Source organism: Rhinoraja longicauda, chromosome 14, assembly GCF_053455715.1.
Source record: "Rhinoraja longicauda isolate Sanriku21f chromosome 14, sRhiLon1.1, whole genome shotgun sequence".
Taxonomy (NCBI): Eukaryota; Metazoa; Chordata; class Chondrichthyes; order Rajiformes; family Arhynchobatidae; genus Rhinoraja; species Rhinoraja longicauda.
The window spans coordinates 14822214-14839426 of NC_135966.1; the positions used below are offsets into that span (position 1 = coordinate 14822214).

The 17213-nt window shown below is 41.0% G+C and overlaps 1 protein-coding gene and 1 long non-coding RNA gene across 3 annotated transcripts in view; one reads left to right on the plus strand and one right to left on the minus strand.

Moving 5' to 3' along the window:
* The window catches only part of LOC144600088 (uncharacterized), a 48597-nt gene extending 44376 nt beyond the window's left edge, over nt 1-4221 (plus strand). For both annotated transcript variants that reach the window (XR_013548077.1, XR_013548076.1), the window contains exon 4: nt 3586-4221. This is a non-coding gene — a long non-coding RNA (uncharacterized LOC144600088). The remainder of the gene's footprint in view (nt 1-3585) is intronic.
* LOC144600087 (electrogenic sodium bicarbonate cotransporter 1-like) overlaps nt 1-17213 on the minus strand; it is a 58541-nt gene that overhangs the window by 23067 nt on the left and 18261 nt on the right. Inside the window, exons 8-14 of the mRNA XM_078411483.1 lie at nt 14345-14461; nt 13585-13759; nt 10570-10703; nt 8723-8994; nt 8556-8629; nt 7122-7313; nt 3061-3174 (exon numbers count right to left, since the gene is read on the minus strand). Coding sequence (XP_078267609.1) covers nt 3061-3174; nt 7122-7313; nt 8556-8629; nt 8723-8994; nt 10570-10703; nt 13585-13759; nt 14345-14461 — 1078 coding nt within the window. The remainder of the gene's footprint in view (nt 1-3060; nt 3175-7121; nt 7314-8555; nt 8630-8722; nt 8995-10569; nt 10704-13584; nt 13760-14344; nt 14462-17213) is intronic.

The window sequence follows — 17213 nt, forward strand, 5'->3', positions numbered from 1 at the left end:
GGGTTTTTTTTTGTTTTGACACTTGACTCTGGTCCGTGAAGTACCAAATATATATTTACTATTTAACAATCAAAACTTACTACATTAAGTTAAAGGATTCTTTGTTGGGGAATTTAATATTAGAATATGATATAACAAATAGTTGTCAATACTGTAAGTTTGCAAATGCACCATTGCATTTAGGATATTGTATATAAATGTATGATATGCATATGATACCATCTCTTTAGCTAAATCAAATCGTATACAAGAAAATTGGTTGTGCATATAAAAGAATGTGCACTAAGTGCATCATCATCCTAAGATAAATGAGGTGTACAAATAAGAGTTTTCATCTCCCTGGACATCCCTGCATTTTCAGATCATCAAATATGCTTTAACATTCTGACTCTGCTTCTTGCCTTACATTATAAAGTGCATAAATAAATACAGAATGGGAATATGATCAAGTTTTCCCAAAGTACAATTCAAATAACTTAACAGCATTCAATTTTAATTCTAATTTCAAAACAAGAGAGAGAAATCGCAAAATATGCAGTGGGATACAAGTCCTCCCAAGGTTATAAACATTCCACCTAACAACCTGATGACTTAACTTAAGGATATATGAACAAGTGCTTAGGTAGCTGGCAAGATGGATTTGCCATCTGCTGCAGGGCTGTAGACATCTTCTGCCTAAGGGTGTTCGTGGCAATATTACATTTGCAGAGAAATCTGAATTGTTGAGTTAAATGTCCTGATTGGCCTATGTTTTTATATAATTACTAGACCAAGTGGACCCGTTGCGCCCAAACCTCTCCTGCATTGGTGCAGCACCCTCTCCTCCCCCACTCCCCCCTCCCCTCTCCCCTTCCCCACTCGCCACCCACCCCCTCCCTTTTCCACTCCCCTCCCCCTCTCCCTCCCTCCCCATCCCTTCACTCCCCCCTCTCTCCCCCTCCCTCCATCCCCTCCCCCTCCCCTATCCCTCCCCTTCCCCTCCCATCACTCCATCCCCCTCAACTCCCCTTATCCCCCCTCCATCCCCCTCCCTCCACCCCCTTTCCCCCTCCCCTCCCCTCCCTTCCCCTCCACACTTCCCCTCCCCCCTTCCCCCCACTCCATCCCACTCAACCCCCTCTTATCCTCCCTCCCTCCTCCCCCCTCCCTCCCTGCCTCCTCTCCATCCCCCCTCCCTCTCCCCCTCCCTCCCTCCCTAGGAGATAGATTTAAACTTTTAAATGTGAATAACTTAAAAAATATAACACCAATTTCAATGAAACTTCTTCCATTAGCACTAAAGGGACGATGGTGAGTAAGGTGGGCCTAAAATTGTTGCGCTATCGTGTACTGTTTTGGCTGTAGTTCAGGAACAAACATACAAACAAACGAGAGTTTTAGTATATAGATATTGCCAGGCAGCCAAATTTCGACTTGCAAACTGTTCTGGTTATGGACACTTCTCAAGAATAGAACCATGTCATACTCCAGTGAGGACCTGTACTATCTTAAATTGTGATTAAAGGACTGAATTATGTCTGTGCAATATGCAGAGGGAACAGAATGCACTAAAACTCTGATAATCTGGTTAAGTTGTGACTTTGGTGGTGCCGGATGTACAGACTTTCCAGACTATTGGATATTACTCATATTTATACACCAACACACTTTTAATTCACACATCTTTTAGATGCTACGCATTAGGATCAATGCCAATGGATCAAGGACTTCCTGACCAACCGCCCCCAGACCGTCAAAATAGGCCCTCACCTCTCCTCCACCATTACACTGAGCACCGGCTCACCACAGGGCTGTGTGTTGAGCCCCATCCTTTACTCCCTCTACACTCACGACTGCGCCCCCACCCATCCCACCAACACCATCATCAAGTTCGCGGATGACACGACTGTGGTTGGACTCATCTCAGAAGGAGATGAGACAGCCTATAGGGATGAAATCCAAAGGCTGGCAGCATGGTGTTCAGTGAACAATCTGGTCTTGAACTCCTCCAAAACAAAGGAACTTATAATTGACTTTAGAAAAACCAGTGTAGATTACGACCCACTCTACATCAATGGGGTCTGTGTGGAAAGGGTACCAGCTTTCAGGTTCCTGGGTACGCACATCGCAGAGGATCTTACCTGGTCTACCAACACCATCACCACAGTAAAGAAGGCACAGCAGAGACTCCACTTCCTGAGGATCCTCAGGAAAACCAACCTGCAGGAGAAGCTCATGTTGTCCTTCTATCGCTGCTCCATCGAGAGTGTGCTGGCATACTGTATAACCACATGGTATGCCAGCTGCTCAGAAAAGGACAGGAAGGCCCTTCAGAGGGTCATCACGACGGCCCAGAAGATCATCGGCTGCTCACTGCCCTCCCTGGAGCACCTGTTCAGCCTACGCTGCCTCAGTAGAGCAGGCAAAATAATAAAAGATCCATCCCACCCCGGCCACCGTCTGTTTGTTCATCTGCCCTCTGGTCGACGTTTCAGGTCGATCAAATCCCGAACAAACAGACTTAAGAACAGTTTTTACCCCAGGGCCATACGAGAACTGAACACTACCTTTGCACTAGGCAACACCGTTAAAAAATATTGTACTTAATATAATTGTATTTAATTGTATTTATGTATTTATTTGTTTTTGCATTTATTGCATATATGTTTGTACGCACCATCAGGATTGGCTATTTTTTAATTTCGTTGTACTCGTTGCAATGACAATAAATGAATATTATTATTATATTATTATTATTATAGTATAATAAATTTTCCAGTGAAGCAGATGAGGTTACGAGACTGTAAGAAACAGGCTCCCCTGAGTTTGAAAGGAAATAGGAACAGGGACCCAGTGAGCATTTTAATGGTTCCAGGTGAGCCAGATCCTGAACCATCGGGAATTTCGACAACAGGATTGCAGATTATCGAAGTTTAAAAACCGATAGCTTACGGAAGCAAATTTAACATTCAAGCAATATATCGTAAAATACAGTAGAATTACTTTCCAATAAATAGTCAATTAACTTACAGCATTTAGTTACAGCAGATAATGAATGCTCATATATTCAGTAGCACAAACCTTAAGCTCATTTGGCACAATTAGTTTGGGAGTGTCCACACCAACTAGGATATCAACTCCACAGAAGATCAGTATTGACAAAATTATGGAAAAATCACTGATTAATTTTCTGACCTAAGGAAGAAATCTATAATAAATTATAAGGTACATTTGATATTCTAAAAAGCCATGTCAAAAGGTTTAATTTGGTTTCCCTGATTCATTATACCGCAAACAATGCCTTCTAAACCAAACATTCTAGTAGTGGGTTAGTTTCTTTACTTACATCTATAATATCTTCATGAGTGCATTGAGACATTGTAAATATATGTAACCAAATGGGTAGTGTTTCTTTGAAAGACACATGCCCTGAACCATTTCCATGTTGAGACTTCAGGGTGGCAGATTGAATGTTACATTGCTACAAAGCAGGCACACCATATGACTCTCTAATTGGTTTCAAAAGTACAGTAATAATGTGAAACGTTATTTTTTTACTGTAAATCTATTGCTGATAATGTGCATAAAATATATTTGTCCCCACAGAACAGATTTAATAACTGAAGTGATATTCCTGGGCCAGTCAGATGTTTAGTTCATCCTTGATAGTCAGCTCAACAAGACATGCTAAAGCTGACCAGAGATAGTTGTGCACAATAGACACTCTCAGCAACTGGAAGTAGCAAGTGAATGACTGGAATTCTGGTTGGAGAGAGGAGGATGATGGTAAAGTTAACATCGCTGCTGGACAACGACTCCCACCCCATGCAGGGCACTGTCTCTGCACTGAGTAGCCGTTGTGTTTGGCTGCCGTTGTGTTTGGCTGCCTGCCACTGTATGTTTCTTTTTTTTTCCTAGTCAGATGTGCAGCACTTTGGTCAACGTGGGTTGTTTTTAAATGTGCTATACAAATAAATTGACTTGACTTGACTTGACTTCAGTGGCAGACTCCTTCACCTCGTGCGTGAAGGAGAGATATAGGAGGTCCTTCTTTCCTGCTGCTGTGAGACTGCACAACCAGCACTGCTCCCAGCAGACGAGTGAATAGTAACAGCTAAGAACACACAGAAAACTGATGACAATTTATCCTTGTCTTTACTTTTATTTATAATGAATGATCTCTTGCTCTCTTGCTATCCACTTTGCTGCTGTAACACTGTAAATTTCCCCGGTGTGGGACGAATAAAGGAATATATTATGAAGTCATTCTGCTTTCTGCCATTACTGCTGCTGATGTACATTGTTTATTTTTCATACTGACTTTGTTATTAATGAAGTTTCTCCCAGTGGCTTTTTGCTCTGAAAACTTTCCTTCTCGATTTCCGAGGAGTTGTAATGCTAGATTTAGACTTGCATATTAAGGATACTTGCCCTTCTCTCTGACTGTTAAGACACCTAACTGTAATGAATTGACTAACATATAAATATGTATCATCAAACAATCCATTCTTTACATTCTCATTGCTAATTTCTAATGCATGAGCATATGTACCCATTCCTTATTCTTTGGGGGAGAATTGAGAATAAGAAAGTGATGTGAAGACCTGCAGGAATATGCATCTTGTTTAGTTATCTAACTACACCGCATGAGCACATTTACCACTCACTTACCTCATAGGTTTACATTAAACAATAAACCTGCCCTGACAGCCTGATATAACCTCCTTCTCTAACTCACCAGGATTCTGCACTGCAAATTAATCCTAGCTTCCCAAACTCAAGCTCCAATTCATAGCCTGCTCCACAATCATGATGTCTAGGGACTATTCGCAGGAGTTCCCCATCCATTCCTGATACTGCCACCTAGCTGCCACTCTGCGTGTTACTTTCCTCGACTGGTGAGCAGGAAACAAAACAAAAGTCATGAATTTGTTTCATTAAATTTAGCAGGATTTCAAGGAGCTGACATATTCCTTGGCTTCCTCCCAATAAATTCAGCAACAATAAATGAGCGGTCGGAGATTATGTGGACAATGACTATGTTGTAAGTGGAAAAGGATTGTTTTCTTTCAGATCACAATGTAGCCTTGGAGTGAGCACATGAGACTGTTAGATAAACAAAGCTTCAGCCCAACTATTATTTATAATAATAGTTAAAACCAACTATTATTTATAATAGTTCATGGAGAGAAGATTAAATGCAAGATTGCAGATCTAGATGAAAGATTTTAATATTGTGTATTCTGAGGCTGTAGAAGTCAATCTTGGTGATGAAGGAGGAAACCACAGGCAAATTGTAACCAATCATACCCTGGAAAAACAAAAATATTTTTAATTTGATGAGGGCATAGTTGGAAATTGACTACCTTTCATTCATGTCCCTTGAACCGAATTGTTTGCTTTGCCATTTCTGACAGCAATTAACGGTTAGCCAAATTACTAGGAGTTTGCAATTCCTTTATTGGGACAAGAGCACTGGTGGTCTTTAATGTACCAAGATAAATCGGAGTCTTCATTACTCCGGGCTTTAGATCTTTTCTGCAAAGCACCCATCATTTCTACCTGCTCTACCCAATGAAACATGTTGGTATTTGTTGACTGATGTTCCTGTGATTTGGGGCTACTTAAAGCCAGTCTGATGATGTTTTTGAGACACATGGAACTGCAGATCCTGTTTTTTTTAACAAAGAGCTGAAATGACGCAGTCGGTCAGGCAGCATCTCTGGAGGTCACGGATGTGTGATTTTTCGGGCCAGTCTGAAGAAGGGTCCCGACCCAAAACGTCACCTATCTGTGTCCCCCAGGGATGCTGCCTGATCCACTGTGTTACTCCAGCACTTTGTGTATTTTTTTAAGATGATGTTTTTGATTGTTTCAAATAGGGAATTGGTGATAGGAGGTGCCATTTATTTCGAAAGAATCATTAAACCAAGGCCCTGTCTATTTTTACAGATGGACATTAAAGATCCCATAGCAGTTTGAAGAAAAGCAAGTTCTACCAAGGATTCTAGTCGGTGTTTAATGCTTTGCTGTATTTTTCCATTGTTATCACAGTCATGTGCCTTATGATGTAATCTATTCCCACCTGAGGTGTTTATATCACCTTGGGGAGGAAGTGTCCCCATCCACTTCTCAGATAGGCTTGATGAATAGGTAGATTTCCCACCATCCAAGCAAGCTTAATTATTCCCTGTATATTAAGGGGTATGATTAAAATAGAACCAGAGATTGCTTCTTCTGATTCATCTGGATCTAAAATATTATTATTGAGTTCAATTATTCCATGAAGGCCAGAATGCAATAAGGTCTAAGCAAAGGAATAGGTTTAGTTTTCCTGACACAGAGAGCTTCTATGCAAAAGGCATTAAATATATATATTTGCGGTTTCCTTGTAGACTAGGAGGAGCATGAGTGCACCGAGTCCGACTCCACCCAGTTATCAACAGGACCTCTCGTTCCATTAACTGCTGCAAACTATTTTTGCCTGTTCCTGGCCATGGGTTCCTGCTGCAAATTCCACCCCCTCCCCACCCCCGACTCCTTCCCCGCCCCCTTTCATACAAGTGCAACTGTCTGGGTTTGGGAAAGAATCCAGAGACATTTGTGTGCATGAACCATATGCCTTCGGTTTGTCAGACCTACACGTTCAGGACCAGCTTTGTACACTGCCGTCTTTCAGAATCCATAAACACCCAACCTCCATTAAAATCTGGGCCTAAAGTCTTGTTTAATGTCTGCCAGCTAACCAGCCGTCATTAAATATGAACTTCCTTATCCAGAATTACCGTGTACTCACTGCTAAAATTAAATTTGTGACAGTCATATGACATATGTTTAGTTATTTTTAGTTTCGGAGCTGTCTGCAGGCAAATTGCTGGCAAAAATGTCCAGCACATATATTTGTTCTCAACTGAATTGGCTTGTAAAGTGGTTGCAATCTTTCTTTGGATGATCATTCCTATTGGATCCCATTTTATTTCAGCCTGACAAAAGTCAAAACACTTGGCAATATTGCATGGTGCAAGGTTTCAAGAGATTAGCTTGTTGCGAACTGACAAACTTAGACAGAAATCACGAGACTTGGAAATGATTATTTCATGCAGACACAGCGTTATACCACGAGGCAAATGTGTCATGCTTACTGCAGTTGGGAAGTATCGGCTTGTTTTAAAGTTCTTCAGTGACATGGAACAAACAAATGTACCAAAGAAAAGGATAAAAGAAATGAGTGCAATGTCTGGAATATAATCACAGGTTTCACCCAGCAGCTCTCCTCCAAACTTCAAACAATCCTTCTTTGTTAGTGAAGACCAGTTCCCAGGCTCCAGGTAGAACTAAAAGGAAAGAGAAACCACTGAAATATGATATATGAAACATCTTGTGAGTATTTACAGTATTAAACACATCAGGAAGTCACAATAAATTTTCTGAGAAAGCTTTCTAATTTGCAAATGATCGTGCATATTGTTAAAAAAAAGAATTTCTATATAACACTTTTCTTTCTAAGACTGACTGCATCATCTCAAACCAGAAATATAGTAAAGCTCCCAAAAATCTCACAATCAGAATTTGATTGAAGATTCAGAAACTAAATGCAATACCAGTGCCAATAAATTATACAGACACATGAGGCTGATTTGGTGTAAGACTGCTGAGTTTACCGTCTCAAATATAACTATTTCACAACTAAGATTGGAGAAAGATCATTTGGAATTCCTGATACTGTTTTTCTTTCAAGTTATGTCTTTTAGAATGGCAAGTCTGCACTTAACAAATCTTTTTAGTTTTTTTAGTTTATTCGTTTTAGAAATACAGTGTGCAAACAAACCCTTTGGCCCAACAAGTCCATGCTAACCACATTCACCCATACACTGGTTCTATCCTAGCCACTAGGGACAATTTACAGAACCCAATTAACCTACAAACCTACATGTCATTGGAGTGTGGGAGGAAACCTGAGTGCTCGGAGAATTCCAATGGGGTCATGGGGAGAACGTACAAACTCCACACAGACAGCACCCTTAGTCAGGATCGAACTTGAGTCTCTGGTGCTGCAAGGCAGCAAATCAACTGCTGCACCACTGCGCTGCCCATTTGTTCAAACATTAAGATACTGGCATTGTTTGGTTGTTAGTTGGGGGAGCGAATGCTGGGGTGAAAGGTAGTTGGGGTGAAAGGTAGTTGGGGTGAGGCTCCCACTTTTCCATTCATGAAACCAGGATGTTAACACCAGCCACAATATGCCCTAGTAGCTTGAAGCAATCTTCAGGCTGTCTGATCGCCCACCAGCCCAATATCTCTTTATGCTCATTTTGTACAGGCAGGCAACATATCCACATGTCGAAATAAGGCTTGTAACTTAAAATTACTGAAGTCTGAAGCTAATGTTGTCTGCATGTGGGCATCAGAATCCACAGCACTCTTCCTGAGTAGGCCGTGACTCTCGCATGAAGCCTGGTCTTGGAATGTATTGTTGAAGGGATACTGTGTAATTATACCCTACTATTCGTCAACAACTTCTTAAAAACTGGAAAATCCTTAGAAATTAGATATTTCCCCCTTTACAGTGAACTTACAGTTGTATTGGAGGAGTCACTGCCAAGTTCATAGCGTTCCTCAGTTGTTTTGTCAAATAGACTGGAGACATTATCTGAAAAGATTCCACAAAATGCACAATAAAAAAAAACTGTGGCTCCTCTCATGGTTTGCTTAAAGCTGACAATTTCCTTTAATGTAATCTTACCTCTTTCAGAGGATAGACAAGAGCAGTGATATCGTGTAACATGGTCAATGTTATAATCAGAATTGATGGGATAATTCCTGGCCAAAATAAGCATTTTCTTAAAAGCATCGTGGATAAAAATGAAGCTGATTAGTGTGCAGAAGCCTTCCTCGGTGAAACGTGTGAAGTACTGGATTAGGTAGCTGGCCTCTGTGGCAACCAGGAGGAGGCAAAAGAATGCAGTCCATAATCCAATCCAAAGACGAAACTCCAAATAATCAAGCTTATAATCACTGCAAATTCATGTTTAAAAATAAAAAGAACATTAATCAAGAAAATTTCATGAAATAAAATATCCATGACCTCTACTGTAGTTGTAAACAGTTCCCTACAAAGTTTACTGAGCCCACTAAGTTGTGATGCAATGGAATGGAAAGCAATGGAAGTGCACGTGATGTGCCAGAATTTATATAATACACCAAAATCATTTGAACATTTTTTTCAATGTTTTCAAATTTACTTAAACTTCAACTGTCTACTTACCCAGAGATACAAAGATCAATGTATTGCCAAAAATCCTTATTGATTTCAGTTTTGAACCCGACTAACCTTCTGCAACTATGATAATCTACGGATGGCATCTTTGATTGCACTATGGACTTTGGTTTTTGCACTTTTATGACTAATCATTTATTGTATTTTTGATTATTATATATTTATTGCATCAACAGGCCTGTTATACTGCAGCAAGTAAGAATGTTATTGTTCTGTTGCCAGCACATGACAGTTAAACTCCCTTGACTCTTGATGTGAACTCTACTTGTCTTCTATTTCAATTCTAAGTTCAAAATAGTCACATATTATTTCTACAAGTAAGATTTTTCCCTCTATTTTGGTCATAGGGTGGGATGTCAAGAAGTGGATTCACAAATTGCATCTATCAGATCCCTATTTCCTTGAGGTTTTTGAGTTTATTTTTTTGAGTTCGTAAATACACTCCAAGGATTGCAAAATAATGTTAAACATTGATTGAAAATAATTTCCTGTAATTGCAAGAGCCTTTAAACATATCGCCCAGACCACCAAAGTGTCTCAAATTGTCAAGATAAGAAGTAACTGGCATTTATAAGATACTAGGTTTGATTCCCAGGCTTTCATATTCTTTCGTGCAATAAGTAAGGAGTTGAATAGTTCATGTATCATTAGCACGTTCAGCTCGTGCCATTGCAGACCAAGCAGAGGAACTTGTGTGTAACTAAATATTTCACAGTGGCAACTGAACATGCATTGTGTATCCATGTGCTTCCAATGTATTATGAATTTAGAGAATGTGCAAGCAACTTTGCAAACTTGTCCAACCACCTAATATTTAATAAATGCCCAGCATCTGAATTTCTAGTAAAATTCTATCATGGAGCAGAAATAAACATTGCCCCATATGAAAGAATTTCTAAAACCTGGATGCTGCCAATGTGATTTCCCAAATGTCTTGTCGAGGGAGACTTTAAAATGGTTCAAATATTGATGCTGAATGGGTGACATCAGATTCAGCTACTGTGTTCTCTGCAGTTAAGTTGTTTGTTAGAGGGTCAAATCTAAACATTAACTACATGGTCAAGGTACTGAAGCATGAATATGATGAGAAAGAAAAGGCCCAAAAATAATTGCAGAAAATAGAAAAAAGTTTCTGGCTTTCTTTTCACCTTGGTCTCATTCCAACATCATTCCCCTAAACAGTATACCCAACAAAATGTAACTTAATGACTTTACAATCATTCACAATAAGAAACAAGCAAGTCATTCAGTGTTATGCAAAAAAAAATCTCCAATAACAAAACAGAAGCTATAATCCGCCACAATAACTGTACCTGCTGAAGCTGAATAGAAGGCGCTCAAACACCAACACAGGGCCGGTACTCCCAAGAATAGTTAATGGCTGTCCCGCAAAGAGACAAAATACGGCTCCAGCAATTGCTGTTCCAAGAAAGCTTTCCATGACTCCCTAAAATACACATATCACCATTATGGCTTATAATCTAAAATCTAAATTATTCAGTTGCTGGAAATGCAAAGTAAATGTGCTACACGTGCTACGAACTCAACAGGTCAGGTTGTTGGAGAAACAAGTAGAGTTAAAATTTCAGATCTATGACCTGTCATCTCAAACGTCTTCTTTTCTCTTCTGTACATCAAACGAGAAAGAAACTAAAGCAAGAAACAGCAGGAAATAACATGTGATCAAAGGAAACAAACATAAAAGGAATATAATGTGGAAAGTCTTTTCTTATAAGAGAAGCTTTTCTTTCTTTTTTATAGGAAGAGTTTAGGAACAGTTGCAGTTTAACCTGAGATTTAAGAATATTTTCAGATGTACAGAAACAACATTTTAAAGTAAACATAGATTATGTTTCTTTTAACAAGTTAATATTTCAAGTTAGACACAAACTGCTGGAGTAACTCAGCGGAACAGCCAGCATCTCAGGAGAGAAGGAATGGGTGACATTTCGGGTCGAGACCCTTCTTCATATTTCAAGTTATTGACCTTTATTAGCACTATACACCAGGAAAGGCTGATCATCTCAAATTGCACAATTCCAGATTGGATCCTGAGGCCCCTGGTGTGCCTCATCAGAAGATCAGATGGTGCTTGTGAGTATATTTGGTTTTGCTGTAACAGCGTAAGAGGCCAAAAGCTCAGAGTGGGAGAAGGATGATGTGTTAAAATGTGTTAAAAGTAGGGGATAGAGCCTTTACAGGAAGCAGGGTGGGAAGAAGTGTGGTAAAGATAGCTATGGGAGTCGGTAGGTTTGCAGTAGATGTCAGTCAATAGTCTGTTTCCAGTGATGGAGATGGTGAGAACTAGAAACTGTAGGGAGATGTTGGAGATGGTCCAAGTGAATTTGAGTGCAGGATGGAAATTAATAGTGAAGTTGATAAAGTCAGTGAGTTCTGTATGGGTGCAGGAGGTAGCACCGATGCAGTCATCAATGTAGCGGAGGTAGAGTTTGGGGATAGGGCCTGTGAACGCCTGGAATAGGGATTGTTCGACGTACCCTACAAAGAGGCAGGCATAGCTGGGGCCCATGCGAGTGCCCATAGCAACGCTTTGGATTTGGAGGAAATGGGAGGAGTCGAAGGAGAAGTTGATGAGGGAAAGGAGCAGCTCTGCTAGGCAGAGGAGAATATTGGTAGACGGAAATTGGCTGGTTCTGTGGTCGAGGAAGAAACGGAGGAAGAAATGGAGGTGTAGAGTTACTGGACATCCATAGTAAAGATGAGGGGATGGGGGCCTGGAAAACGGAAGTCATTGAGGAGACGAAGAGCGTGTGAGGTGTCTTGGACATAGGTGGGGAGGGATTTGACTGGGGGGATAGAATGGTCGAGGTACGTGGAAATTAATTCAGTGGGACATGAACAAGCAGAAACAATGGGTCTGCCAGGACAGTTCTGTTTGTGGATTTTGGGCAGAAGATAAAATCGGGCCGTGCGGGGCTAGAGAACGACAAGGTTGGAGGCTTTAGAGGGCAGAGAGCCAGAAGTGATGAAATCAGTAAAGGTATTTGAGATTAAGGTCTGTTGCTCGACGGTGGGGTTATGGTCCAAGGATAAGTGGGAGGAGGTGTCCGAGAGTTGTCTCTTGGCCTCAGTCCGGTAGAGGTCAGCACGCCAGACTACCACGGCATCTCCCTTGTTGGCGGGTTTGATTATCCAGTCAGGGTTACTGCAGAGTGAGCGGAGGGCTGTATGTTCATGGGGGGGGGGAGGTTAGAGTGTGTAAGGGGAGTGGAAAATATGAGGCGGTTGATTTCCCGCCGGCAGTTGGAAATAAAAAGGTCTAATGGAGGTAGAGGGCCACCCGGGGTAGTCCAAGAGGAGGGGTCCATTGGAGACGGGAGAAGGGGTCCTCACTGGGTGGTGAGGACTCCTTCCCACAGAAAAAGGCCCGGAGACGGAGGCGACGGAAGGTGAGCTCTACAACGTGGCGGGTCCAGAACTCGTTGAGGTGGGGGCGGAGGGGAACAAAGATGAGGCCTCTGCTGAGGACACACCATTCCGTGTCAGAAAGGGGGAGGTCTGGCCGGGGGGGGCGGGGGTTGGATCTGATGAATGGTCATTGATTGGAAACTGTTTCTTTCTCCAGTTGCTGCATGCCTTGGATAGTCCAATGGCTGGAACCTTGGGATGGCATTACTTCCAGAGAACCATGCTGGTTTCTGTCAGAGTTGGTGGAATAATCAATTTGGACACTGTGGTGGACAAGGTGGGTCAGCACAGTGGTGCAGCAGGTAAAAGTATGATCCTGACCTCAGGTGCTGCCTGTTTGTCGTTAGCATGTTCTTCCTTTGATCACACGGATTTCTTCTGGTACTCGGGTTTTCTCCCACATCCCAAAGATCTGTGGGTGAACTGGACTCTGCAAATTACCTCAAGTGTGTTGGGAGAGGATGCAAAAGTGGCAAAATATAGAACTAATGTGAATGATCGATGGTTGGCATGGACCTGGTGGGCCGGAGAGCCTGTTTCCAAGCCGTATCAATCAAAGGTGGAGAGGAGGAGGAAAGTCCACTACCCACAAGAAACCAGGAAGTCGACAAACACAGAGTGAAACCACAGTGGAAGCAGGCAGTAAATTCGAGGTGTACAGATAAGAAGGACAAGAATGGAGTGGAAAAATGAGTTTGGTGACCTCGTGTGTGATACATCATCCACCCACCCACCACAAAATGGACTATTAGGCTCACATTATGCACAATACCGTGTCCATCCCAGGACAAGAAAGGAGTGGAAAATTGCAAGACACTGCAATCTATCACTGAACACAAATATAAATTACAATATTGTATTATGAATAAAATAAATATCACGCAAAGTAACAGACAAACCTGCATATTATCAGTTGCATCACCCAATATTCCTCCAAATGTAATTGCGTTTGTTACACTGGCCAAATAGATGAAGAGGATGGCTGAAAGACACTGGAGATTCATCCCATCATAAAAGTCACTGGCAAACCATGGTGCTTTCCTTTTGATGTCATTAATGAATCCCCCAAAAAACCTAGAACAGTGACAGAATGATTTGCTTTTGTAAATTGTGAATGACTGTTTGTAGGAGCCATTTTGCAGTTATTAGTTATATTTGCTTATTAATATCATTACCTTGTATTCTGCTGTAGTCTGGACACTATAGAGTTAATGCAATGCTTACGTAGGGGCTGGGCGGAGCCAGAGAATCAATGTTTGACAGTTAAAGAAACAATACAAGGGTACATTAATTTAGTCCAACCATCTGCCCATTAACCCCCTCTCCCCTCCTCACCTGTATCAACCTACTGCCTGTTAGGCTTTGAACTGCCCTGCTGCTCCATCCCCCCCCCCCCCACCTACAATCAGTCTGAACAAGGTTCCCAACCCAAAACGTCACCTATCCATGTTCTCCAGAAATGCTGCCTAACCCGCAGAAATGCTGCCTAACCAGCACTTTATGTCTGATTTCAGTGAAGTTTGCTCCTGAGTTTTCCCAGTGAATTAAATGCTAAGTTTTGAAACTGAGTCACAGCTTCAGATACAGAAGTGTGCCTATTACTCAGCTGAAATATATTACTTCTTGGAAATAAACCATAAGTAATGTGCATATACTTACTTTCCTGTTTTTTTCAAATCTTCAGCAACATGCAGAGTACTGCCGTACCTCTCCTCAGGGTGAACACGGCCTCCTTTGTGAATGTAAGATTTAGAACTACGGGAATATGCAGATTTTCTGGAAGATAAATGTTAATAGTGTTAACAAAGACTGACTTAACCGGGATGCAGATTTATTATATTGCATTTTTCATATAGTTGACAAATTATTGTTTCATTATGCCAATTGAGCACAGCTTCACATGGTAATGTATTCCAAGCCTACAGAGAAGTAACTAATTTCAACATTGGATTTTGCTACTATAGGTCCAGCACGTGCAATCCTTGCCCACTGTTACCCCTTAACCTTGATTTACATATCCTAATATGAAGAAAAAACACAAAGTGCTGGAGTAACTCAGCGGGTCAGGCAGCATCTTTGGAGAACATTCAGTATGAAGAAGGGTCCCGACCTGAAATGTCACCTATTCGTGTTTTTCAGAGATGATGCCTGGCACACTGAGTTACTGCAGTACTTAGTGTCTTTTTTTATAAACCAGCATCTGCTGTTCCTTGTTCCTAATATGAAGAGTCTAAATTGCTGGCCCACAACATTCTCATTGAAAGTGCACATCATTTCTCCAGATTTACAAAGGGAAACATGACCACAGTAATTTACAGAGGCCAATGTAAAACCAATACCAAACTATTAAAATCAATGATCTAGTAATAAATGTGATGAAAATAAAGCAAAATAGGAAGAAATCTTTTACATTTGTGACTTTAGAATTGCTCCCATGAGTTTCACTGATGATTCCAGAACCATATTTGTCATATATAATATTGACTAATCATAGTTGTTTTAAGGAGTTACCACTAAGGACTTTATTATATGGGTAACTGTGGCAATGTTGTTGCAACAATGTTTAGGAATTTGAGGAAGGACATTCTTGCTATTGAGGAAGTGCAGCATATGTTAATTCCCGGGATGGCGAGACTGTCATATGATGAAAGGTAGGAACGACTGGGCTTGTATTCACTGGAATTTAGAAGGATGAGAGGGGATCTTATAGAAACATATAAAATTATTAAGGGATTGGGCACACTAGATGCAGGAAACATGTTCCCGATGTTGGGCGAGTCCAGAACCAGGGGCCACAGTTTAAGAATAAGGGGTAGGCCATTTAGAACTGAGATGAGAAAAAACCTTTTCACCCAGAGAGTTGTGAATTTGTGGAATTCTCTGCCTCGGAAAGCAGTGGAGGCCAATTCACTGGATGCATTCGAAAGAGAGTTGGATAGAGCTCTTCGGGCTAGCGGAATCAAGGGATATGGGGAGAAAGAAGGAGCGGGGTACTGATTGTGGATGATCAGCCATGATCATATTGAATGGCGGTGATGGCTCGAAGGGACGAATGGCCTCCTCCTGCACTTATTTTCTCTTTATCTATGTACATCTCAAAGATGTGTGGGTTTGTAGGTTAATTGGCCTCTGTAAATTGCCAATAAAGTATTGGGAGTGGATGAGAAAGTGGGAAAACAAAGAACTAGTGTGAACAAGTCTGCAGGGATTTGTTGGGCTGAAGGGTCTGTTTCCATGCTGTATCTCTAAACTACTGTATAGAAAGTTCCAGTGTCCACTTGCCTCTGTTATGAATGTCACATTGAGAACTGTTGCCAGACTTTGTAGCTCATTTATTTAATCAGTCCCCTTATTGTTTACATATATTACTGACTATTTTCAGGTATCTTAGAGAGAGATACTGAGACAGTTACAATTCCAATATAAGGGCGGCCACACTTACACAGTCCTACAATCACCAAAGACATGAAGGACCCAATATTCTGTTTTAATGAAGGAAAAACGTGCATTTATTTGGTGCTTTTCACAATCTCAAGACCAGCCTAAGCTCCTTATAGTCAAGGGAATGTTCAAAACCACAGACATTCTGACTGTGTAGTTTGAAGCATGGTTCCCATGGTAATGTGGGAAATACACCGCACAATTTTCTCATAACAATAACAGCCTAGTAATCAATTTTCAGGATGTTATTTAATGTATAAATATTAACCAGGCCATGAGGGGCAAGTCCTCGTCAAAAGAATGCAAAAAGATATTTTGATGAGCAGTCAGATTGGATCTCCGAAGCCCGATGAGGAAACAGACAGGACCTGTCTGTCAAAAGACACACTCCAACAATGCAGCACCTCCTCAGGACTGCAGTGGAGCATCAGTCTTGTTTTATTGCATTCAAATCATTGGAATGGAACACAAATCCTACCCACATACTACCAACTCAGAGGTAAGATACAGCAGCTGCCAACCGACTGATTATTAACTCATAAAACTGATTTTAGTGAAGTTGGTTGGTTGAATGCCTTGTGGCACAATGTGGGAAGTAGACAATGCTGAAAGGAGAACACTGACACAGGGAGCAGATCAGCCCACCATTTAACATCTCAGATTATTGACTGTTTTTGCATTGTCACTGAACTGACGCAGCGATTTGAACTCACAATTCTTTTAAGTAAAGCTAGTATGTTAACAGTACATCACCTGGAGTCAAGTACCTCTAAACAAATAAACTTTCGCAGTTTCATGACATTTATACTGCGGAACAAGAAAACAATTAAGAAATAAATTTATAAACCATGGACGATCATTAAAAGTGCATCATTAAACATGAAGGAGAAACCAGAGGACTAGAAATAGTCTGAAGTAGTGTTCAGCTTGAAAAGGGATAGCAAATAAGACCACAGATCAATATGAGTGAAATCCATTAGTATTTTACATTCCATTTAATATAATGAAGTTGAGGAACAATAAGAGGAACTTAGCTGGTAGACTAATAAAATAAAAATGTTATTCTGATTGCATAGACCCTTTTTTG